Raw genomic sequence first — 21,964 nt, forward strand, 5'->3', positions numbered from 1 at the left:
TATATGCAACAGGTCATTTTTTAAACTATTCCCCCCCCCCCCCGAGAATGTTGGCTCCTTAATGTGATACAGTTCAATAGGTGTGGAAATTATGTATGAGGAAAGCCATTCGATTCATTTTAGTTTATCTGCCCAGATTGACCCTAAAGTCCCTCAATTGAAGGATCCAATTGGTTCTTAAATGATTATAGGGTTTTTGCCTCCATTACTCTCCCTGGGATTGTAATGATCTCTTTGTAATCGCCACTTTACCCATTGTCATTTTTTGTGAACATTGACAGTGACTGTTATCAGGCCATTTGGTTATGGTGGGCATCACCACCAATGCTGATCCTGCCCACACCTACTGGCCGTCGACCGCAGGTTGCTCGTAGCAATCGGGATTGGGAATTCTGGCTGATTTTCCCCTCCCTAGGCAAAGAGCTGAAAAACCAAAGCTTCTCTTCTCCAATTTTACTCCTCCTATGCTGTACAGTTACCTCCCCCTGCTTTAAGTACATGTACACTGTTGCACTTGTACACTGCTTTCAAATTTTTAAAGAAATTCCACTTCCTGACTCAAATTTATTTTATTGGCTCAAATTTCTCAGGAGATTGGCCCACTAATTCCTTCACGTACACAGTGGCCTTTCGCTGACGTTTGTCGCAGGTTGCGGTCGACGTCATGGCGCAGCCCGGCTGGGGCGCAGGTTGCGGTCGACGTCATGGCGCAGTCCGACTGCGTGACAGGGGCGCAGGTTGCGGTGACGTTACACGCTGTGTGTGTTGATGGTGGCGGTGGAGGTTGGGAGGAATCTGCTGAGCCGACATTTCGCAGGGACTCGACTCGACTCGACTCCCAGCGCCCCGGGAACATGGTGTTAGGGGACAGGTGAGGAGAGAAGGCCGCTGCGGAGCGACCGACGGGCGAGCTGTATTGTATTGTATGCGCGCAGTTAGCCGGGCTTTGCAACGATGGGCCGGGAAGGAACGGGCCAGTCTGACAGCGGCTCCGCATTAAGTTCGCGCTTTACTCGGGGCTGGGCAGGACTGAGGCCGAGCCCTCCACTCTCCGGGCTGGGCACGGAATGCAGCCGGTCCCTGTCAGCAAAAAAAAAAAATCCCCTTGGAATGGGCAGAATTGTAACTTCGGTTGTCTCTGCCGACACCTTGTGTGGCCGGGGCCCGGCCCGGCCCTTCAGAGCTGGGGGGGCCCCAGCAGAGTTTACAACGTTTTAATTGTAAAGTATCATCAGTGGTGGATTTGCAGCGCGCCCTGGCAGCTTGCCCAGGGTAAAGATCTGTGGGCACAGACATGGTCATTCTGGAAGGTACTGTGGGCTTGTGCACACATTTGGAATCCAACTCGAGTGCTGCAGAATTACAGAATCATCAAACTCTTAAAATAAATATTTATGGGAAAGCGCTGCGAAAATACTGCACAGCATGAATTCTGGAATTTGGGTATAAATCACCTGAGGTGGTTCCGGGATGGGTATAATGCTTGAAGTGGAAACATTTGCAGGGCTATGGGGAAAGGGCAGGGGAATGGGACTAATTGGATAGCTTTTCCAAAGAACCGGCACAGGCACGATGGGCTGAATGGCCTCCTTCTGTGCTGTATCTTTCTGTGATTCTATGAAGTTTTGCAATCATTAATAAGATGATCGCAAAACTGTGGACTGTTGAAATCTGTCCATCACTCGTTAAGGAGCAATTCTTAAATGTGGATGAGTTGATTTCCTACTACAAAGAACCTATAAAACCTAAATTGGGTAGCCTGCCAATAACCAGAGTATATGTTGTACCAGGCACTTGATCATTAATGATAATCTGCTAGGCATCAAAAATCCCGTAGTTATATCTGAAATTATCTCCCACCCACCCACACGAGGAAGGTAATTTTTACATCACATGTGATGGTCTCACCTTTATGGTATATTTTTTATATTCTATGAAGATGTACAGTTAAGAATAGATTAGAATAAAATTATTTCACAGTAGCAAACAAGTCTTCAGTCCTTTCATTAATTCGGTTACAATTTAAAGTTTGTATTTTTTAAAATTTTAATTGCTTAGCTAACAGAATAAATGTTGGACTTTGCGATGTAATCTGCATCCCACTTGTGGTGCTGACCGTAACTTGCACTCATGGTCATGGTTATTTGCTGAGCCCACACATAGGAAATGAATTGCATCCCGCAGCTCCTCCTCATGTATTTTACACACTGATCCATCTCTCCTCAGTCAACAAAAGAATGTAATTATCCCTGCTCCCATGAAATCGATGATAAACCTTCTGAGCTCTAAAGGAAAGAGTAATGTGAGGATATGACTTACCGGATGATACTTTAGTGACACTGCGATCGTACAGAGATTGAATTGTTTCATACATAACTAATTTAAAATCTGGAATTCACTGCCTGAATGGGTGGCGGAAGCAGATTCAATAATAATTTTCAAAAGGGAATTGGATAAATACTTGAAGGGGAAAGAGCAGGGAAGTGGGACTAATTGGATAGCCCGTTCAAAGAGCCGGCACAGGCACAATGGGCTGAATGGCCTCCTTCTGTGCTGCATCATTTTATGATTCTTTTGATAATTTAAAGCTGAGACATTTTGGGGCCTATCTTTGGTTTGTGTCACTATGCCTTAATGTGAATGGTGCAGGGACTTAAACATGTATATTTTGACTTTGTCTTTGTCTTTGACTTGAGGAATGCTATTTAAATGCAAGTTGTTTTAGTTTTTCTTCAGATTATCAATACAATGAACATTTTAAAGTCTTTTTTGAAATAGGAATGTAGAGATAATTAATGTGCAAGTGCTTTAATCAGCTCAAGGTCTCTTGTTCCAGTATCAGACATGCTGATGCATTGATTATTACTATTAATAGAGGCAGATAGTGATGCTGCTGTTAGTTTCATTTTAGGAATGTGGACTGCATGTTCTGTGGGCCACTTTGGGTTGGGGGACTGGATGAAGTGTTGATTGTTGGTGATATTAGTTGATAAACAGTTGATGCATTTGTATGATGTTCCCCGACCATTATTTTAATGCAGGACACTAACTGCTTTATTTTAAATGGGTTATTGCCTCACTAAAATAGCATACAGAGGATTGTCATACAAATGTGTTAATGCGCTTATCTGGTATCGCCAACAGTAATTCCTAAGCTAGATTTAGCCCTGACTGATGGGATGAAAGTTTAAATGTGACAAGGAGGATGAGGAAGGATAAGTCACTGTGGGAAAATTCACCAAGGATGTCATTGGTGACTTTTAGCAAGGCAGTCTCTGTGCAATGGGCAGGGCAGAAATTGGATTTAACAGATTAAAAGAGAGCATGATGGGAGAGGTGTACACAGAGCTGGGTTGTTACAACAAATTCAAGGTCTTTATAGAGGAAGGGGTGGTTGGAAATAGAGCAGTAGTTGAAGAGGACAGAAGGATCAAGGGTGTTTCTTTAAGAAGGTGGTGAAGACAGCAGTCATTTTTTAAAGATATGAGAGGTATGACTGAAGAGAGAGTGCCATTTACAATGTCAGAGAGCTTTGGCCTGAGCAGGGCTGTCTGTGTGCTTGGTAAAGGCTTAGAGGAAGCTGTAAAATAATATGTGGTCATTGCAATGGTATGGGAGGGCCTGGGGGCGGAGGTGACTAAGGCAGCTGAACAAATGGTAACGAACAAATGGTAACAATCTTTAAGATGAAGAAATCCGTGAGTTCTTCATATTTGGAGTATAAAGCTTTAAGGGCATGAGCAAATAGGCTTCAAGGGCAGGATTACCAAGGCTTGGGGGGCAGATGTTGCCTTAGGGCCACAGATTGAACTGGATGTTGATGTTGGAAGTAGAATCTTTATTGCCACTTTTACAGACACTATCAACATTAAGCACTTCCAAGTCAAGTGTAACATGAATTAGGAACTAACTAAAGCTGTTTCTACTGTACTTTAATCCTATCCTCATAAAAATCACACCCCTATTACAACAATGTGATATTTCCATTTCTAGCCTTTGAATCATTTGCAATTAGTGCTGAAATATGTAGTTTTGCACTGTGGACTTGTGCCCACTAAGAATCAGATCATTTCACTTAGGATTCATACAGTAGCAGAGGAGATTTTCATCCAGTCAGTTTGGCTGTATTCAAACTCAGATGTGAAAAGCATATTTAATTCACTGCAAATATTTTGCAATCACTTAGTGTCATTTGTACAAAACTATTCATAATTGTAAATTACATTAATAATTGGAACCATGTTTTAAGTTTGGGTTTATGATTCCACAGTATTATAGTTTGGGGGTTTATATTTCAGATAGTGCAGTTCAGATGTTTGGGAGTTCTGTGTTCAAGTCAGAAGTGGTCAAAATGGCTGCTATGGCACAATAAAAGAAGGGAATCAAAATGGATGTTATTTGGTATTCACTTCCACTGTCATCTAGCAACTGCCTGCAGGAAACACAACTGAAAATTCTTTATGGTACCTACCTCATGCCAGTGTGGTGCATTGTTTGGTAGCTGGGATTGTAGATTAGTGTTGGAGAAGTAGTGGAGGAGTTGACCTCCATTCCCAAAAACACTGCATCTGTATCATAGTCCGGTCAGATTGAAATTACACTGCAAAATGTTAAACCCATTGCAAGTTTCTGTACAGCACCCTCCCTGTGGAGGTCCTGTTGGATAAGGAATGGGGCATTTAATTGAGCTGTTCACAGTATGCTATTACCTTCCAATTCCCGGGAGAAAGGAAACAGTTTTTCCCCTCCCCATACTGTTCCTCTATTTTTCTCTAATTTTTTTTATCTTGGCTGCGGGAGTGCTGACCCAATTATTTGTTGAACTGATGCTAAAAGTCATGCCTAAGACTTTTTCTAGTACAAATTCAATGACATGCTTACCTGCTCCCAAACATCTCTGCCAATATTAGAGTAAATGGTTTTCCTTGGCTTAGTCCTTGTTGAGATTGTCGCTACCATGCCTCATGTCTTAATGTACAAGATCTTTCAATGCCACTGTTGATATGCTTAGTCTTGCCTTAGGTGATTGGCTGTTACAAACTTGTTGTAACAGTCAGTTTGTTGTTGCAATATTGCGATTCTGCCTCGAGTGTGACCTTGACCTCTCTCCTTTATTGATTTAATTTTTCCTTATATCTTTGTTCAGGTTTTTCCTTGCGTATTGTAACAACTGCCACGTAATTCAAAAGTAAAAAGTTTTGCAAAAAGCAGAATCCTCCATCATGGCTCGTTTTAAAGAAAAAACGAGCAACATGGTACAATAATTAGTTTTCTTTATTTTTTTCTTTCTTATTTTTGAATATTTTGTTGCGTGCTGACCTCCGAATTGAGAGAGCAGGTAAATTTTTCTGCGACAGTGTAAGAATCTTATTATAGTAGTGTTTTAATTGGGTTTCCTCACATTCAGTTTCAATAACTTCTCTGGCTCACGACAGTCCACTCCTCTTAATTCAAAGTTGCTTAACTCAAATTATCTAATAATTCAACATTTTTTTAGTACTGAATTCCCACTTTGCTATATTATTTACATTGCTTATTTCAAATTATTGGATAACTCATTTTTAATGCAAAAGAAATACTTAATTATCAGGAGTAGATTGGGATCAATAGATGAACAGCAAAACACATTTAGGATATTAAAGATGTTTATTAGTGATGAGGATGGCAAGAAAGTATTATAATAGAATAACAATGTTTTCATTTTCTCTTTCAGTTTTTTTGAGTATTTTCTATAAATGGACCACACCGCCATGTCATTTATCGAAGGAGTCGGTGATGAAGTTACAGTTCTGTGTGGAATAGTTCTCCTGGTACTGGCGCTTGTTCTCGCCTGGCTCTCCACACATGTTGCTGATCGTAGTGATCAAATATTTGGGACCATTGTTACCACAGGGAACTCATCGTTAGTGGGTCTGAGCAGTGTAGAGAGGTATGTGGCAAATGCAGCAACACCTGAGGCAGATGAAACCCAGTCAGCAACTGCAGCTGCTGAGCAAAAACCAGAGGAAGAAGGTGATTCTGGGCTGGGAGCATCACCTGGAAATAACGGACCCACAAGTGAGCAGGTGCCAATTGAAGGGGCTTCCAATTTAACCGATTCGAGTCTCGATCCTCTTTTGAACATACAGGGTTTACGCAAGCGAGCATCAACCAGTGAGATTAGCACTGGAGAGGGACTGGACCGAGGAATGCTTGAGAACTGTAATGTTCACACTCACACAGTGGATAGCGGTGAAGAGAGCGAAGGGCAAATTAAAGTGCGGCTGAAGTTTTTAAATGACACTGAAGAGGTTGCACGAGTGAAACCAGATGATACTATTGGGTTTCTGAAGAGGTAAGATATTCGTAAGTTAAGATTATTTGGAGGATTTAAAAGCAGCTTTTCAGCGGAGCGCTTAGCTGTCAGACTCTCTGAAATGCCATCTTAAAATTATTTTTAAAATGCTATTAAAATTTCAATTGTAAAAAAAATCCCAAGAACTTTATTTTGCAACAATGTAGCCAGATACTTTGTAATATTTTAAAATGAAAGAAACCTTATGCGTAAAATACTGCTAACTGTTATGGAACAATCTGTTGACCTGTAGTGACAGTTAAAATAGTATAAATGTGGGAACATTCATCTGACTTGACAAAGACCCGAGAGCTCGTTAGACCGTAGCTAACTCCAAGTTTAGCAAGTATTACATGTTCATGGGAGTCCTTGGTTCTGAGGGACTGCATCTCCCTACCCTTGTTTTTTAAACCTTTCAAAGTGTGCCAGCTGAGATGGTGCTGAGGCCTCAGAAAGACAGTCCACGGACTTGGTGACTCCAAATGACCTGATAGAGAAGACTGTTTTCCTTGAGTGATACAACTTTTCAGAGTTCTCCCCAGGGTTTATACCTCCCCTTCAGAAAAGCCAATCTTTTTGGCTTTAGTAGGATTTGCCCTTTCCCTCTTGTGGAAAATGTCATGAGGAGTTTTGTGGCACGTAGTCCATCAGCTGCCTGTAACAGCCAGATTCTCTACAGGCATCTAACCAGTTCAAAATTCCTACGTACTTCACCTACTGGTGTTAACTATTAGATTCATACAAAGAACTTCAAACTCTTCAAGGCAAGAACTTTATTTTCCACAGACAAGGAGTTCAAACAGCTGGACTTTTGCAGTTACAATTTCTTTGCTTAGACCCAACTCTAATAACCTGCCAACACAATACATGGGGCATAGTTGGTAGTGGATTTTGGGTTTCAATGTAAACCTACTGTCTAAGATGTTGCAGATGATTTTGGCGAGGCATCTGGTGACCAGCCTGAAGTTTTTGTTAGACAAATAGAAATGTGATCATCAGAACCTAGATGTGATCCCTGAATGGTTCTCAGGCAAATCTAACTTTCACACACCAAGGTAGGCGCCCTATCACCGTAGTCTTTTGCGAGTTGTTGAAGGGCTGTAAGCATTTGCCCCAGAACACAAACTGGATGTGCACAAGAAGCCCAACTCTTCTGGTACCCCTGTCCTTAATCTCACAGTAGTGATTCTTATGGCCATCCTCTGGAGATCCAGCTTGGGAAATCTTTTGTTACCTTTTGCAGCCCAGTGGAGGTACATTGTTACAAATGCTTAGGTCGGATAAATCAAGGAGCTGAGCTACTCCCTATGTTTGAAGTCAGGATTACTTCAATCGAATCATCAAGGGAGTCAAGCATCTGGAGACATTCTAGCAGCTGAAGTGAACAATATGCTTCAGTATGGTGTGATGCAGGAAATTTGATGAGGCGAGATAATTAAATTATTTTGTTATTTTGTGAGCTTTGCAAATAATTAGAGTCCTGTGTCTGTTAAAGATAATTTCTTAGAATTTTTCTGTGTGCAAATTGATTGCCATGATTGCACTTCAAAAGTAATTTGTTGGTTGAGAAACACTTTGGGATGTGCTGAGGACATGAAAGGTGCTATATAAATGCAAGTTCATTCTTTCTGAAAAGGCCTCCTGTTATTCAGATAGTTTGCTCAGGAGATTGGCTGACTGCACTGGACCATGAAAATACTTTCTTGGATGTGGTTGTTCATCTGCGGTACTGTTTGTGGTTTCATTCCCTAGACGGTAATTACCAGCTCTCCCAGTGAGCCATAAATCTGCCCCCAAAGTGTTTATGAAATGCAGTTTTATTGTTGCAGCCCAACTACAGCTGTGACACTTGCACATCTATCCTTATTTACATAGTTTTCTTGTTGGATCACTTTACCAGAAGAATGCAAGGATGAAAATTCAAACAGTTTGCTCTGTGTTCTTGTCAACTAAAAGCTATTCCTTTTGGAGCCAGAATATGGATATTTGCACCTTTTTGAACAACCCTGAAAATTCTCCCTTACCAACAGGCTATTTCTTTACACCCTCCAGAGCATGGCATCTCCTTTGTACCAAGAACTGCAGCTATTTACAAAATACGACTTGCATGTTCTCAGTCTGAAAGTACACAGTGCTAAATGCAAGTTCCCTGAAACTGCCCAGTGCCCTTCCAATCATTCACCAGTTTCACAGCTGGTAGCTATGGATCAGATATCTTCTCTGATAGTTGGCCCGAGGCACCTAAAGGTGCAATCAGCGTTTAGGTACAACATCCACCATCACCTGGTGATGGTTGCAGGGCACCTAGATCCAAAACCGTTGCACTGTGTGGAATCCAAATGGCATATGAACAGGCTGAGCTCCAAGCAGCACAGTTAGCCTTATGGGACTTCTAGGCTTTGGTACATGAGCATGAATTTTACTATATTTCAGATTGATTTTACTTATTCAATGAAAGCAATATACTGTTTGACGGTAAAGGTTGAATTTCTTTCAAAGAAAGAACTTACATTTGCAGTGTACCTTATCACACCTCTTAAATAAACCATAGTGCTTCATGTGCAATATATTGCTTTGAAGTGTAGTCACATTTACTATGGAGGAGAATGCTGCATCCATTTTGAGTACAAGTATGTCCCACAAACAACAGTGATGAATGACCAGTTGATCTGTTTTTGGTGGTGCCGTTTGAAGGAATAACACATGGAAAACTGCCTGCTCTTTAAGTTGTGCGATGGGATCTTTACTATCCACTTGAACCGCCAGTAAAGGCAAATGGGGCCTTAGTTTAAAATCTCATCCAAAGGATTGCACCTCTGACAATGCAGTACTCTCTGACTATTGCACTGAAGTGTGGGCACACATCTTGAGGTGAGGGTTGAATCTTTATTGGAGTCAAGAGAGCTACCAACTGAGTCATGTTGACACTTGCTTGGAAAAATGAGGAAGACCATATCTATGGTACCTAATCTAACATTCCTGCATTTCAGCTGCCTCTGCACAGGTTGCAGATGGCACATAGAATTCCATGTATGAACGCAAGAAGGGCTCCGGCTTAGATGTAGATGGTACAAACCTATCTGCAAAAATAGCCCACCTGTAATATTTTATGGAGTTTGTATGTCTCCTTCTGGTATTTTGAAACAGACTGACAAAGTGATAGTTACATTACTGTTGCTTACCAAATAGGAAACCAAGTAGGAAATTGTCATTCCATTCACTAACTTCTGTGACACTGAGGTCATTCTGGACAGTTCATGCAGGGCTGCTGCTAGGAAAAATCTCTCACTTTTACCCAGTCTAAATATTTTGATCTGCCAGCCAAGGATGAGCAGTTTTCATTCTCTGCATACCAAAATCTTTCCAATCTGCTTTCTAGTCTCTGTGGGGAATTTTTGTGTGTAATTGGAATATTAGGTTGAAGATCAGCCATGATCTGATTGAATGGCGGAGCAGGCTCAAAGGGCTGTGTGGCCAACTCCTGCTCCTGTTTCTTATGTTCTTATTATATTGCATTAATTTTAATCGTGCATTTAAATTTCTGCCTTCTGGAAAGGAATCCAGGGGACGAACCTTTTATATGGTGGGAAGGGTGGGTTCTAGCAATATCGTGAGATCATGTCACCGGACTCAATCTCAGAAGATGCTACATCCTCTGCTACTTACTGTCAGACTTGGCTTACTGCTACATTATATGAAGGATGCTTCCATTTAAAGAACAAAGATCAATTTACAAGGTAGGTAATCTAACTCGTGCAAAGATTCAGCTTGTCTGTTCGGGACAACTGTTTGACATGACAGAAAAGCTGGACTGAAATGGAGAATTTACATAGTACACACATAGCAGCTGCACAACTAATACTCTGCTTAAATTGGCCATGGGGTAGGAAGGAGAGCATCAGCCAGGAACCCTGCTCTTGAAGCAATCCCATAATTCTTGGTGGAAAACTTGTGTATATGAACATTGGATGAGGATGTGATCAGGCTCTCCCATGGATAATAGCCTGCCAGCATTCATTGTCTAGGCTCACACATGAAGAATAGTCACTTGGGTGAAGCTGGAGAGCTGCCAGTGGCAGCACCTCACTAGCAAAAGTCATCATCCCCAAGACATTTTTCAGGAGTGGAAAGGAGAAATTTGTAGAGGATGAGGAATAGTATCAATTGTTGGGAGAGAGCCTTCTATCCACCCAGCCTGTGTATAGATATCACATGATACGTTGAGAAGAGTTTATGATTCAGCCTGCAGAATTTGTATGACTAAAATTAATTTAACCATGTAAATTAAGTATGGCTCCTTGTTGGCAGTATAGAGAGGTAGTTTGATATTTTGGCATTTCTCCCTGATACCTTCTGAAACTGGGCATTCGCATCCCATTTGCCCACCTACGTTATGTGTCCTTCGCAATGCTCCAAAAGATCCTTCTCCAGAACTGAAACGACCAACAAGAAACTTGCAATAAAGTAGGAACTGTTCAGGACAGCTACTTTGGAATGCCCATTCCTTCATGTATAACATGAAGCATTTCATTGAAAACCTAAATTTGTCATTGAGTACACTCAGATATTTTAGGTGGACACTAATAACCCCGTTACATTGGTGAATTCGCCTGGTGCCTCAAATCTCCATCTCCCTATTGTGTTCTTTCTACCCTCTCATCTTGGTTGATTGACACCCATGGTCCCTTGTTGCTTAGAGCCAGTCAATGTCCCCTATGTCCTCCTTGATTAAAGTACATTCAGCTCAAATCTGTAGGGCTGAATAAGTAACGATGAGGTTTGGCTGTATTTCATGAGCTGATCAATGGAAGAATCTGTGGAGAATGGGGAGAGGGGACATCATGATTGACTTAAAGTTTAGCATTTTAAACTTATTGTTTGAAATAATCATCCATTGCTAGTGATATAGCTTGTAACTTTGTTTTGTGGAATTTTTGTCAGAATATAAATTATATTTTATCATTTAGAAAGCCTATAGGAGAGGTTGATGTTACATTCAAAAGCCTAGAAATTACTGTTATCATTATTAGCGAATGAACGCTTAACACATTGGTGTGGTAGTCCTCTGTTTGCTCTTTAACCTTTAAAAAGGCAGATGTAAGTACAGTCAGCATTTGCCTGTTAACATCATCAACAATAATTTCTAGCCTCAAATGTTTAATTCAAAGGATGCTTGCCATTTCACCGGCAACAAGTGTTTGTTACGACATCAGAATACTGAAAACGGGAAGCTGTGACTTTATCGGCAGCTCCTAGTAATCACCATAAACAAGTGAGTCATTCTGGTGAGATTGACAAGAGTGATGCCATTCAAATGAATAACATAGGCCAGGTTAATAGATCAGCTTGTTGGACAATTTATCAAGAATTTTTAAATGTGAAATATTGAAAGTTTTGTCAAAAATGATTTCAAATGTTATGGAAATAGATTCCTAAATTTACAGATTCCTAAATGAAAGACTATACAGGGAGTGAAGGATAGGCTAATCGAGGAGTGTAACTTGATCAGAGCCAGTTGGTATGGGACATGGGGTTTGATGAAGAGGAAATATAGGTGGCACAACAAAAAAGGTGAAGGGCAAGTTAGTAAACGAAACTTTCCAGTTTAAATTCTTCTCAACCTGCTTTATATAGCATATTCAATAACTAGAATCTTAAAACTCAAAATGAAGGTAACTCATTCTATGCTGTAAGGATTTAGTGATGTGGTATAGTCACATTGTAAGATCATTGAAGAAACCCGGATCTTCAGTTGTTAATTTTGGAACAAGAGTTACATAAATCAATCCTAAGTCTGAAGACAAATTTTGTAGTGACTGGCCCAGTAACTGAGCCGTAGAGATCAGGAAGGTGCCCGGTTTGATCTCCAGTCAGTGCTGAGCTAGCTGATCACAACTTGGGTAGTGAAAGCTGCAGTTACCTTCTGCGCTTCTGAGCTACGGAGGATTACTCGCTCTGATTGCTATCTAGCAACCCCTGCTGGAATTGCACGTGTGGACATCGCTTACTGTGGGTGCTCTCAACACAAATACTGGACATTTGGACAGGGTGATTGATGTCTGGAGAACTGTACCCCAGCAAAAGAGTACCTTTAGGAGGAGGGGGAAAAAATTGACAGAATTATGGAAACAGAGTGTAGATTTTCTTTTTGTCACCGTTAATAGTAAGTTATTGTTTGACCTCAGCCTTATTTCTCTTATGGGAGAGTTTATAAAAATTGCTCTGACTAATTTTCTCTGACTTGCCGCTTTCCATTTTCTCTCCCTATTTCTGTGTGCCCTTTCTCCCTCCCCAGCAAATATTTCCCAGGACAAGAGCAGCAAATGAAGTTCATTTACCAGGGCCAGCTTCTGCAGGACCAGTCCCGCACCCTTGGATCCCTCAACATCACAGATAACTGTGTCATCCACTGTCACATTTCGCAGACTTCATCCTCCCCCAGCCCTGCTGTTTCCTCTGTGGTGGAACAGAACCAAGCTGCCCTTAATGTTGGCAATCTGATGATCCCAGTTTTTGTCATCATGCTTGCTGTAGTCTGGTACTACCGCATCAACTACCGCCAGTTCTTCACCGCACCAGCCACAGTCTCCTTGGTTGGTGTTACCGTTTTCTTCAGTTTTCTCGTATTTGGCATTTACGGTCGATAAAGGCACGGTGATGTATTCTCATTCATCTTGATCACTGCTTATCCAGCCCAACTGAATGTGGTGTTACTGGTCAATGTTGAAATAAGATGTGATGTGGAACCAGTGTATTTTTTTTTAAAAAAAAAGAAAAACAGGGATCCAGCTTGGCACTGACTTTTGCCAGAGTATCATACTAGTGGCAACTTACTAGCATTTAATGATATACATTTTTTTAAAAGCCTAACTAGAAAATGATCAGTCACAATTAAACAAAATTTGGGATGGGGACTTTTACTGTTGATTTATAAAGGGATAAGGTTACATTGAGCCGGATAATGTTTCATGCAGTCGAATCCTGATAAATGCAAAACCAATTTGCCCCGAAAGAAAATTCAAGGAACTGTTAATATAAAATATCACTTCTTGCATTCAGTGAATATTAGACTGCCAATCTAAAAATTCAACTTTCAAATTCAAGCTTTATTTTCTCTTGACTATCCAAAGTATTCCAAGCCCCTATGGCATTGAAGGTATGTGTGATTGGATTTCTTCATAGTGCCAACAAATGGGAATTTTGTAATGGGTAAGGCATGCATTTATCTGGACTCCACTATACAGTACTAGTAGTCAGCTTGTAAGCCCAAAAGATTGTTTTTAGGAGATGGGGAGTCTCCATATTACTGTACAGCATGATCTATAAAAGCTATCAATCGTCACACCAACAGACAAAGCCTTGTTAAGTGGACAAAGAAGGTGTTATTTCATGTTACTTTATTACAGTGGTCTCCAAAAGCCAGGGAGATGGAGATTTGACACTATAGTAAAAGATGGATCCTTCTTCGTCCACAACCGCTCAATGCCTTTACTTATGGCAGTTGGCAAAGGAGCTCAACAAATGATCAATTCTACGAGTTTTACCCCCTGATTTTTTGAATGTCAGGCTATGTAATATTTACATGATTTTTTATAACTGCTTGATCATATTAAGGTGCAGCAACCATTGTATTTGCATAATTGTATTAAGATGTGTCCAATCTCTGGTTTGTTCCATGACTGCTTTCCTGATTTCATGCTGTCCTAAAATTACACAGTACCACTGCAGTTAAAGGTCAGAGTTTGAAAGAGAAACGTGGGGAGGGGAGCCAGCTAATGTACAAATTAGACAGCTTTATTGAGAAGGAAAGTTCTACAACCAGAAAAAGCAGCAAATTTTTAAAAGTGGACTAGTGGAGAAAGAAAGAAGTTGTTTAATAATCAGAAATGAGTTTTACAAAGAAAACACTTACAAACTGAGAAACGTGGCATAGAGCTTTAAAAAAAATAAAACAGCAGCAGAGATTTTAATAGAATGCCTTTCACTGATTTTTAAATCCACAGCTTACATGGTTCAATGTTGTAAAAAGGAGTTATTCACCTAAATTTGATACCGAGGATGTGGGTTATATGTGCTTCTCAGCAACCCCTTTCCACTGAGTCTGAAGCTCCATGGAAGTTGCAGCAAAGATCGGCTCAAGTGATCTGTGCTTAGGTTAATATTTCTCAGACTTCACTACTTTAAATCAAGCCTTTTTCAAGAGAGAGCTACTTATTTTGGAGATATTTTCAATAAAAATCAAGGCAAAGCTAGGTAAAGGTAATCCTTAAGTGCTCGGGAAAGGGAGAGTAGAGAGGGGAGCAGCAGGGTACCTTAAGGAAGACTCTAGCCTACAAGGTAGGGAGGGCTTTTTCTTGGAAGAAGGGGTGATGGTTAACCCCTAACATTTATGGAGGGAGCACAGGAGGTACCCAGAAGAGAGGAGGATTGTGGCCAAAGGGTGTGGGAGCATGGTAGCTACCTGAAAAGAGAATCGGCCCAGAGGGGGGAGTTTCAGTATCTCTGCTGCTTTTATAATTTTTTTAATTTTATGCCTTTGGGATTTTAAAATATTGCTGCTGTTTATTTTTCAGATCTGTAGAACAGACCTGTTTTGTGCTGAAAGCAGGGCACTAGGGTATTGGGTTTAAAATCTGTAACATTTCTGAAATGTTCTCCCTTTGTTTCGCAATAACAGCTCATTGAATGTAATTAAACACAGAAACCAGTTCTGAGTTTGTGGTGGTTCATTTATTTATGTACATGCATTATGTAGGGAATTGGTACTGATTCAAAGCACTACAAGTAGGACTGAGCACGAGAGGAAATGATGCACAAGTGAGAATTCATTCATTTCACTATCTTTGAGAAAACCATCTTTAGTTCATCAAGCACATTCTTTCTACAATTTGTCCTGTCATGGCTTTAATTTCCTGAAGTGACTGGTTAAAAATTCCAAAAATTTATTTTTTTTATATTTGTTAATCCCACTGCTCGTATCTAATCTCCCCAAATTCCAGATACCATTATAACAATACCACCTAGGTTATTCAACTTAGTTTCATTCTCAAATGGTATTTGATGACACTTGGTCCTAGTTCTACATAATATATAGTGTTCCATCAAGTATTTGATTTTCTATGGCTGTATTTATCCCCATAACTGTCAATCACATTATCAATAAACATTTAAAAATATTGAGTATTTTGTTAATGTTGCTAGTTTCACCGGGTGGGTGGGGTGGAAATTCATACATCGAGCCCTGTAAGTGGGTAAAACAAAATCTTAACTTTATTTTTTAAACCGATTCTACTTTCATGTTTTAAAACTTTTACATCCAAATCATCAATGCTGCTTTGCAACTAAAGACCTATGTCATGTTTTTTTTCCTCCAAAGATGATGAGCGTAGTTAGCTGCTTTTCAAATAATTCACCAATACAACTTTTTTTTGAAAGCAGGGTACACAAAGTTGTACATTTATTTAGTTTTTTGGGGTTGTGATAGTTTGATGCTAAGATGTTACAATTCGGATGCATTCTTTTATGCTCACAGCAACATCACAATTGCCATAGACATGCCAATGCTTCCTTTGAACTGAAAGCTTGTGTGTGGAGTGAATGGCTTGGTATGCTTCAAGATTAACAATTACCCTTTTCTCAAGTTAGGTGGGAAAGATTGATGGGATGCCCGCCATACTGATTGCTCCAATAGACAGCAAAAATCACTGACAGACCAAATATTTCAGGGTAAATTACCAATCAAATGTACTGCACAATGGAAATGTTTATACAGGGAATAAATAAATCAGGTAAAGAACATGTCGCTGTGGGCATTGTACAAGTGTGGACGTCATCAGGTCAGGGTGTAATCAAATTCAGCAGTGATGGCCCTTATGGTTTAAATAACCTGCTAACTGATACGCTCACACAAGGGCTGACCTTGAGTACACACCGTTGGCAGGGACCCTTGCCGATCAGTTGTGCACATTGGAAAGTTCTGGGCAGTTTGCCTACATTTTTCCCAATATACGCAGCCAGTCTGAGGTTTTATGCTAAAAGCACATACTCATAAAATCGGTCCTATGGAGAAAGGCAACTTGAGTGAGGTATCAAAGACCTACTAGCAGAGATGCAACCATATCTCAGCATAAAGAACCACGTTCAGAAGAGAGAAGAAAACTGGAAATACAAAGTGTAGTATTTGATGCCTCAATGGTGCCAGGGTGCAGTGCTACCACTAATGAACTTGACCTACATCTTATAGGAAGTATAAATCCTTAATATGCACTCTGGTGCAAGTAGTACAAATAGTTAACCAGTTAGCCAAACAAATTCTGCAGCCGGTTGTTGTCCAATAAATGTTACCCCATTCTTACTGAACGCTTCTTCTAGCAGTGGAGGGAATTTGTTAAGGTGATGGGACAAGTGACATCCCACCACAATCAGAAGAATCTCCCCATTTTAGAATTCTTGTCCCTTATACACAGCTATCCTGCTGACCAAAAAACTTTTGCATGCACATAACCAGTTATGATCTAACATTGTGTTTACTCACAAATCGGGACCTATCAAAAAGAGAGGTGAGAATAATAAACTTGAGAGAATTTAGATTAACTTGACAGGTCAGTAATGTACCAGTATTAACAAGGCAGTAAATCAAAAGATTGAGTTCAACTGTACACCTTTATTTACACTGAAGCAGCATGTAATTCACTATGGGTTACAGAAATATACAGTGAACCAGCATTCTGTTAGGGGATATGTATGAAAAATTAAAACTTACAGAACCATAGACTTATTGACAGATAACTGCATGCATATTTCAGTGTCACTGCACAACAGTCACAAAAAACTGAGCCAAATGTCATACACCTTGTTTTTTTTTCCCCCCTGAAAACTCGTGATTATACATATTATCCTGCTCAAACCTGAATCTAAATAAATAAAACTTGTGTTTCCAGTTTCATAGCCAAAGACAAAAGAAATACCTATTGGGAGCCCTGAGGCTTTCAGTGCTACACAGCCACCAGAGTGAACACTGCTTCCACTACAATGTTGATGTTATGGGTGCTCATTTTTACAAAGATAACCTAAAGTTTCATTAAGCACAAAGAGGGGGGTCTTCAGCTGTTTCTATGGAAATCATAGATACCTGCTCATATCCAGTAAGTCTGTATGGCTGCTCTGTATCCCACACAGCAAAAGATGCATAGCTAACTGTAATCCTCACCCATAAATAGCAAGTCTATACGATCACTCTGTGCCTCCATGTTCACTGGGTCTGCATGGTCACTCTACCTCCTGCCCACACACAACACATTGCAAGAATTCTGGCCTTACTACAATGTAAAAGAAGCACAGTTGATTGTTAATAATGGAGCTTGCTAAATTCACACAGTATTCACTAAGAAAAAATAAACTAGTAATGTGAACATCCGTCAGTGTCAAGAACCGACCAACTTAATGCGGTTGTACAGACATACCAGTGCTGTTAGAAGAATTTAGACAAACCAGCATTACAACAGTATAGCCATGCCTTGCAGTGCCATCATATTCAACGGTGTATCAATAAAAGTACAGAAATTTCAGCATCAACAGCTCCATGTGTATGCCTTCAGTACCAATAGGAACAGCAACATCATACTAAGTAAAACGTGGTACTAGAATGAGTATGTTGTGCTATATTGCTGGCATGATGCATACTGCTCAAGCGCCAAATGTCTGTACTTTTTGCATAAAAGTGAATTCAGTGTTCAAGTGAAGAATTGCACGTGAGGTTCCCACCTCTTGGTATGGGGACAGAGACAGTCACTGCATACATTTAAAAATGAATGATTTTTTACTTACTGTCCACCACAAGTGTGCATGGATGTTTAGACTTATCTAGGCATAGTACAGCTTACGTAACATCAAAAACAAAGCCTGATGAGTTATCAAATTTCATTAAAACAAGAGAACTTTTTATGTTGAATTGACAACTCCATTTTCAAGCACAGAATGTTTATGGGCATGTATTTCTGTACAAACACCAGCACGACTGACATCAGCCTTAAAGTTCCATTCAGAAGTAAATATAGACTCAGACATCAAGACTTTTTGTCTGTTTGTAAAAATGTTTAAAACTATCAACCCTTAAAAGTGTTACAGTAATACCCTCTTTAAGAGGATTCTGTCTGACAAAGACATATTAAAGGCTTCTGCGTTAACCATTTCCATCCAAGTTGTTTAGTAACATTACTTGCTGCACGTCACAGCAACCCATTATACACCCTATATAACTTGACTGGTTATATAATTTGTAACTACAGCCCCACTGAGTGTTGGAGGCAAATTGGCTTGGGCCATAGACTTCACCATGATCAGGCTATACTGCACAATGTCGGCTTATTCCTCTCAAGATGCAATAGCTTGCATTCAAGGTTGAGCACTCTGTCTCGGTTCCTAGCTGGAAATCAATCAAACTCCCCTGAAGTAGACAATTCTGAATGATGGCAGACCCAGGACTTCTGATCAACATCCAAGTATTGCACTAGAAAGGCACTGCAATCTCCTGGTGCATAAACTGTTGAACTAACGTGGAGCAAGTATTTTGTTAGAAACTAGCACACACAAGGTGTACAGCTGTAATCTCAATTGGGAATACAATGGGTGGCTAGTGACCTCTCTGACCAGCAGGTGGTACCCCAGCCCTAACTTACAGTACAAATACACAGAAAAGTCAAATAAGCACTTCTAGAACTAAAAGGGATCTCAAATCCCAGTCTGACTGGCACTCACACTTCCCTAGGAAGGCAGGGTCACCCAGGAACCGAAGAGCTCCTCCTTGCACCCTAGACACGCCTTTCTGACTGTGGCTCAGTCTGCTTCGGCTTCCTAGCTCAAGAAGGGGATACAAGGGAGCTGCAAACTGCAGCAAGAATTAAAAGGTAAAATATAAAAATTCAGAAATAAAGGTGTCAAAACCTTATCTGGTTTCTTGAAAGATATTTAAAATTTTTGCTTTAAAATAAAGTTGCTAATATGACAAGCAATGACCAGAGCTCTCAAGTATTTGCCTGCCACAATACTACCGAAAATACCTCTTGTATTATTCACATAGCACACAATTTTAAAGAAGCAAAACATTATAGCCAATGCAATTGAAGCCTGATCATATGCCATTTTTTTTCATGCTCTGCAAGGGCTCAGTATGGAATATATTTGTCTATCAAAAATAGACAAGCATCTCTGCGTAGCAAGGATTCATTCCGTTGCTGTTATTCCTTGATTTATATTTTGTTTTTATAGTCAAGATGCAGCAAAACTGGAAGCACAAGTTTTAGTCATTTTACATAATGATTCAAAAAGAACACGTTCAATGTGCTACGCAGGTCAGCTGGCTACAACATAAAATACAAATGCAAGGCATTTGCCAAATTCATTCATGATTTTCTTTTTGTTTTCCTTTCTTTGAAATCTGTGACAGATCATTCAGTTTCATCTGCAAAGCATTTCACAACAGTTGTGTTGGTTCTTTTTTCAGGGCCCTGAGAAAGGGCCGTATCAAGTCCAGAAGAACCTTCTGAATCCAGCACACACACACAAACAGACGTAAAGTGCAATGTTTTTTTTAGTGTTGGGCAACATCATGCTGCCTGGCAGGAAGCAACACACAGACCACTTCTCCCAACGATTATAATGTCAAGAAGCAATTGAGACCCACCCATCTTAGATTTGCTAATATATATACTTTGAAAAAAAAAACTAGGTTTCCAGCTTCTCAGTTGTAAACACAATGAAATGTCTACTCCAATTTGGTCCCACACACAAAAAGACATGCTGTTTTGAAAAGTGATGACAATTAATGGTCTCTTTCTCCAAGTACCTCTCATTCCAATCTGGGTACCCAATTTCGGTCAACCTATGACGTGATATCAGTAAGAATGGGAACAAAGGCAGTTTCACAAGGATTTGCTGACAAAGACTATCCAGTGTGAGAAGCACCCACTTGCAGTGATCGTAGTCAATCCATTAGTTCAAAATATTTAGGACCCATGGCCTCAGGCTATGTCACGGTGATCACTATATAATAAACAGGTTGTAATGAGTGGCTGCCTTGACCATTTGCAAGTGTCTGGTGTTAGCCATAATGGACTTCAACGTTTGCCACTGTCCATCCACCTGCTGTGCTGCTTTAATTAAAATTGACAAATAAATGGCAGCCATGTGCCTCAATTCCAATTGGAAATTGCTGAAAGAAACCGACAGTAGTGCACCCAGACTGCATTTCAAACCCACAAGAGATTATAACCGGCACAAAAGCCTTCAAGATCTTGGCTTCATTAAGAAATCAATCCTTCAGGTCCGTTTCATTATTACATTTGCTGAACTACCATCATTCAAATAGTGAAATGCTGGGCCACGGTTCAGAGTGGTCAATCCCTTACAAACCATAAAAGTCCTGGAAATTGTTGCAAGATCAGACATAAATACCATGCAGTATTTACACTTATATTTCAATTAATCTTGTGGGAAGTTTGGAGTAGGCTGGAGCTTCTAAAAAGGTGCATTGGACAAATGGAGATATTTTTGAATTACAGTCTGGATAAGCCAGCAAAAAGTCCCTGCTTGTGATGCTGACATCATTTACCGGAATGATCAGGTCAAATCCATCCTGGAGAAACAGTCTTTTTTTCCAAAACTTACTCGACTTTTGAATTCTATGTACTGCACTTATCCTGACTGTTGCCCTGTTCTCCACAGCTCTTAGGAAGAACATTACGATCAAAAACCCGAACCTTCGATAAATACATGGTAACTCTACAAAGTTACACAGTGAATAACCCTTGCCCTGCTGAATAGACATACCTCATACAGTTGGCACAACAAATGCTATGACCAGCACTGTGAGGCATCACAAAATGTTGCACTCTGCACAAAGAGAAAAAAACAAGTTGTAAACTTATAGCCAGATCTGGCAAAACAAGGGATAATGAGGTTGATCTGGAGGAAAGTCAGAAACGAGTGGCAGCTTCAGGCATGAGTATTCATCTTAGAGACCCACACACAATTAATGCAATCAAACAGCAACATTTCATCAGCTTTGTACACCCAGCAAAATCCCTTGTTCTTTGAATAATAAATAGGAAAATAGACAATGTCAACCATCATGGAATGAAGCCTTCAGCACCACAGGCATCCAAGGGTCAAGTACAGTCTTGAAGCCAATCCACTCTTCTTAGCAAGTGGGTGGTTCAACGGCCATCTCTTCACAGTAAACACCAACGTGAAACTTGTCGAGACAGAACAGGAGAAGAAAAAAAAAGTGGCTCCACTTCTTTCAGTTGATGTCATCATATATGCTGGGAGTGGGCGGAGCTGGTGCTTTCAGTTTCTTCTTCTTACTGGAGCTCATGCCAGGAGCACTAGGGAGCCCGAGGTGAGGCTTCTTTTTTTTGCTCTTCTTGGAGTCAGAATTGTTGGTACCTGCACATGGAACAATAAAAACTTGTTAGCAACAGATTCAAACCATACTGAAGGACATTTGTACATTTCCAGACACAAAGCATGAAAACCATCTACTCTGCTTCAGGCATTGCCAGCTGAGATATCAAAAGCAACAGCAGGCAAATTAAAATCTAATGCCAACCACCACAGGGATTCACTACTTGA

At 40.3% G+C, this 21,964-nt stretch overlaps 2 protein-coding genes across 4 annotated transcripts in view; one reads left to right on the top strand and one right to left on the bottom strand.

The window, feature by feature from the left end:
* The first annotated feature begins 728 nt into the window (after positions 1 to 728).
* tmub2 (transmembrane and ubiquitin-like domain containing 2) lies at positions 729 to 14,898 on the top strand. The gene is made up of 3 exons (XM_067969010.1): positions 729 to 871; positions 5,714 to 6,334; positions 12,630 to 14,898. The coding sequence occupies exons 2-3, from the start codon at positions 5,736 to 5,738 to the stop codon at positions 12,979 to 12,981; spliced, it is 951 nt and encodes a 316-aa protein (XP_067825111.1). The 5' UTR covers positions 729 to 871; positions 5,714 to 5,735; the 3' UTR covers positions 12,982 to 14,898.
* A 2,079-nt stretch (positions 14,899 to 16,977) lies between these two features.
* atxn7l3a (ataxin 7 like 3a) overlaps positions 16,978 to 21,964 on the bottom strand; it is a 30,680-nt gene continuing 25,693 nt past the window's right edge. For all 3 annotated transcript variants that reach the window (XM_067969007.1, XM_067969008.1, XM_067969006.1), the window contains exon 13: positions 16,978 to 21,778. In XM_067969007.1, coding sequence (XP_067825108.1) covers positions 21,633 to 21,778 — 146 coding nt within the window. In that variant the 3' untranslated portion in view covers positions 16,978 to 21,632. The remainder of the gene's footprint in view (positions 21,779 to 21,964) is intronic.

Source organism: Heptranchias perlo, chromosome 30 (genome assembly GCF_035084215.1).
Source record: "Heptranchias perlo isolate sHepPer1 chromosome 30, sHepPer1.hap1, whole genome shotgun sequence".
Taxonomy (NCBI): Eukaryota; Metazoa; Chordata; class Chondrichthyes; order Hexanchiformes; family Hexanchidae; genus Heptranchias; species Heptranchias perlo.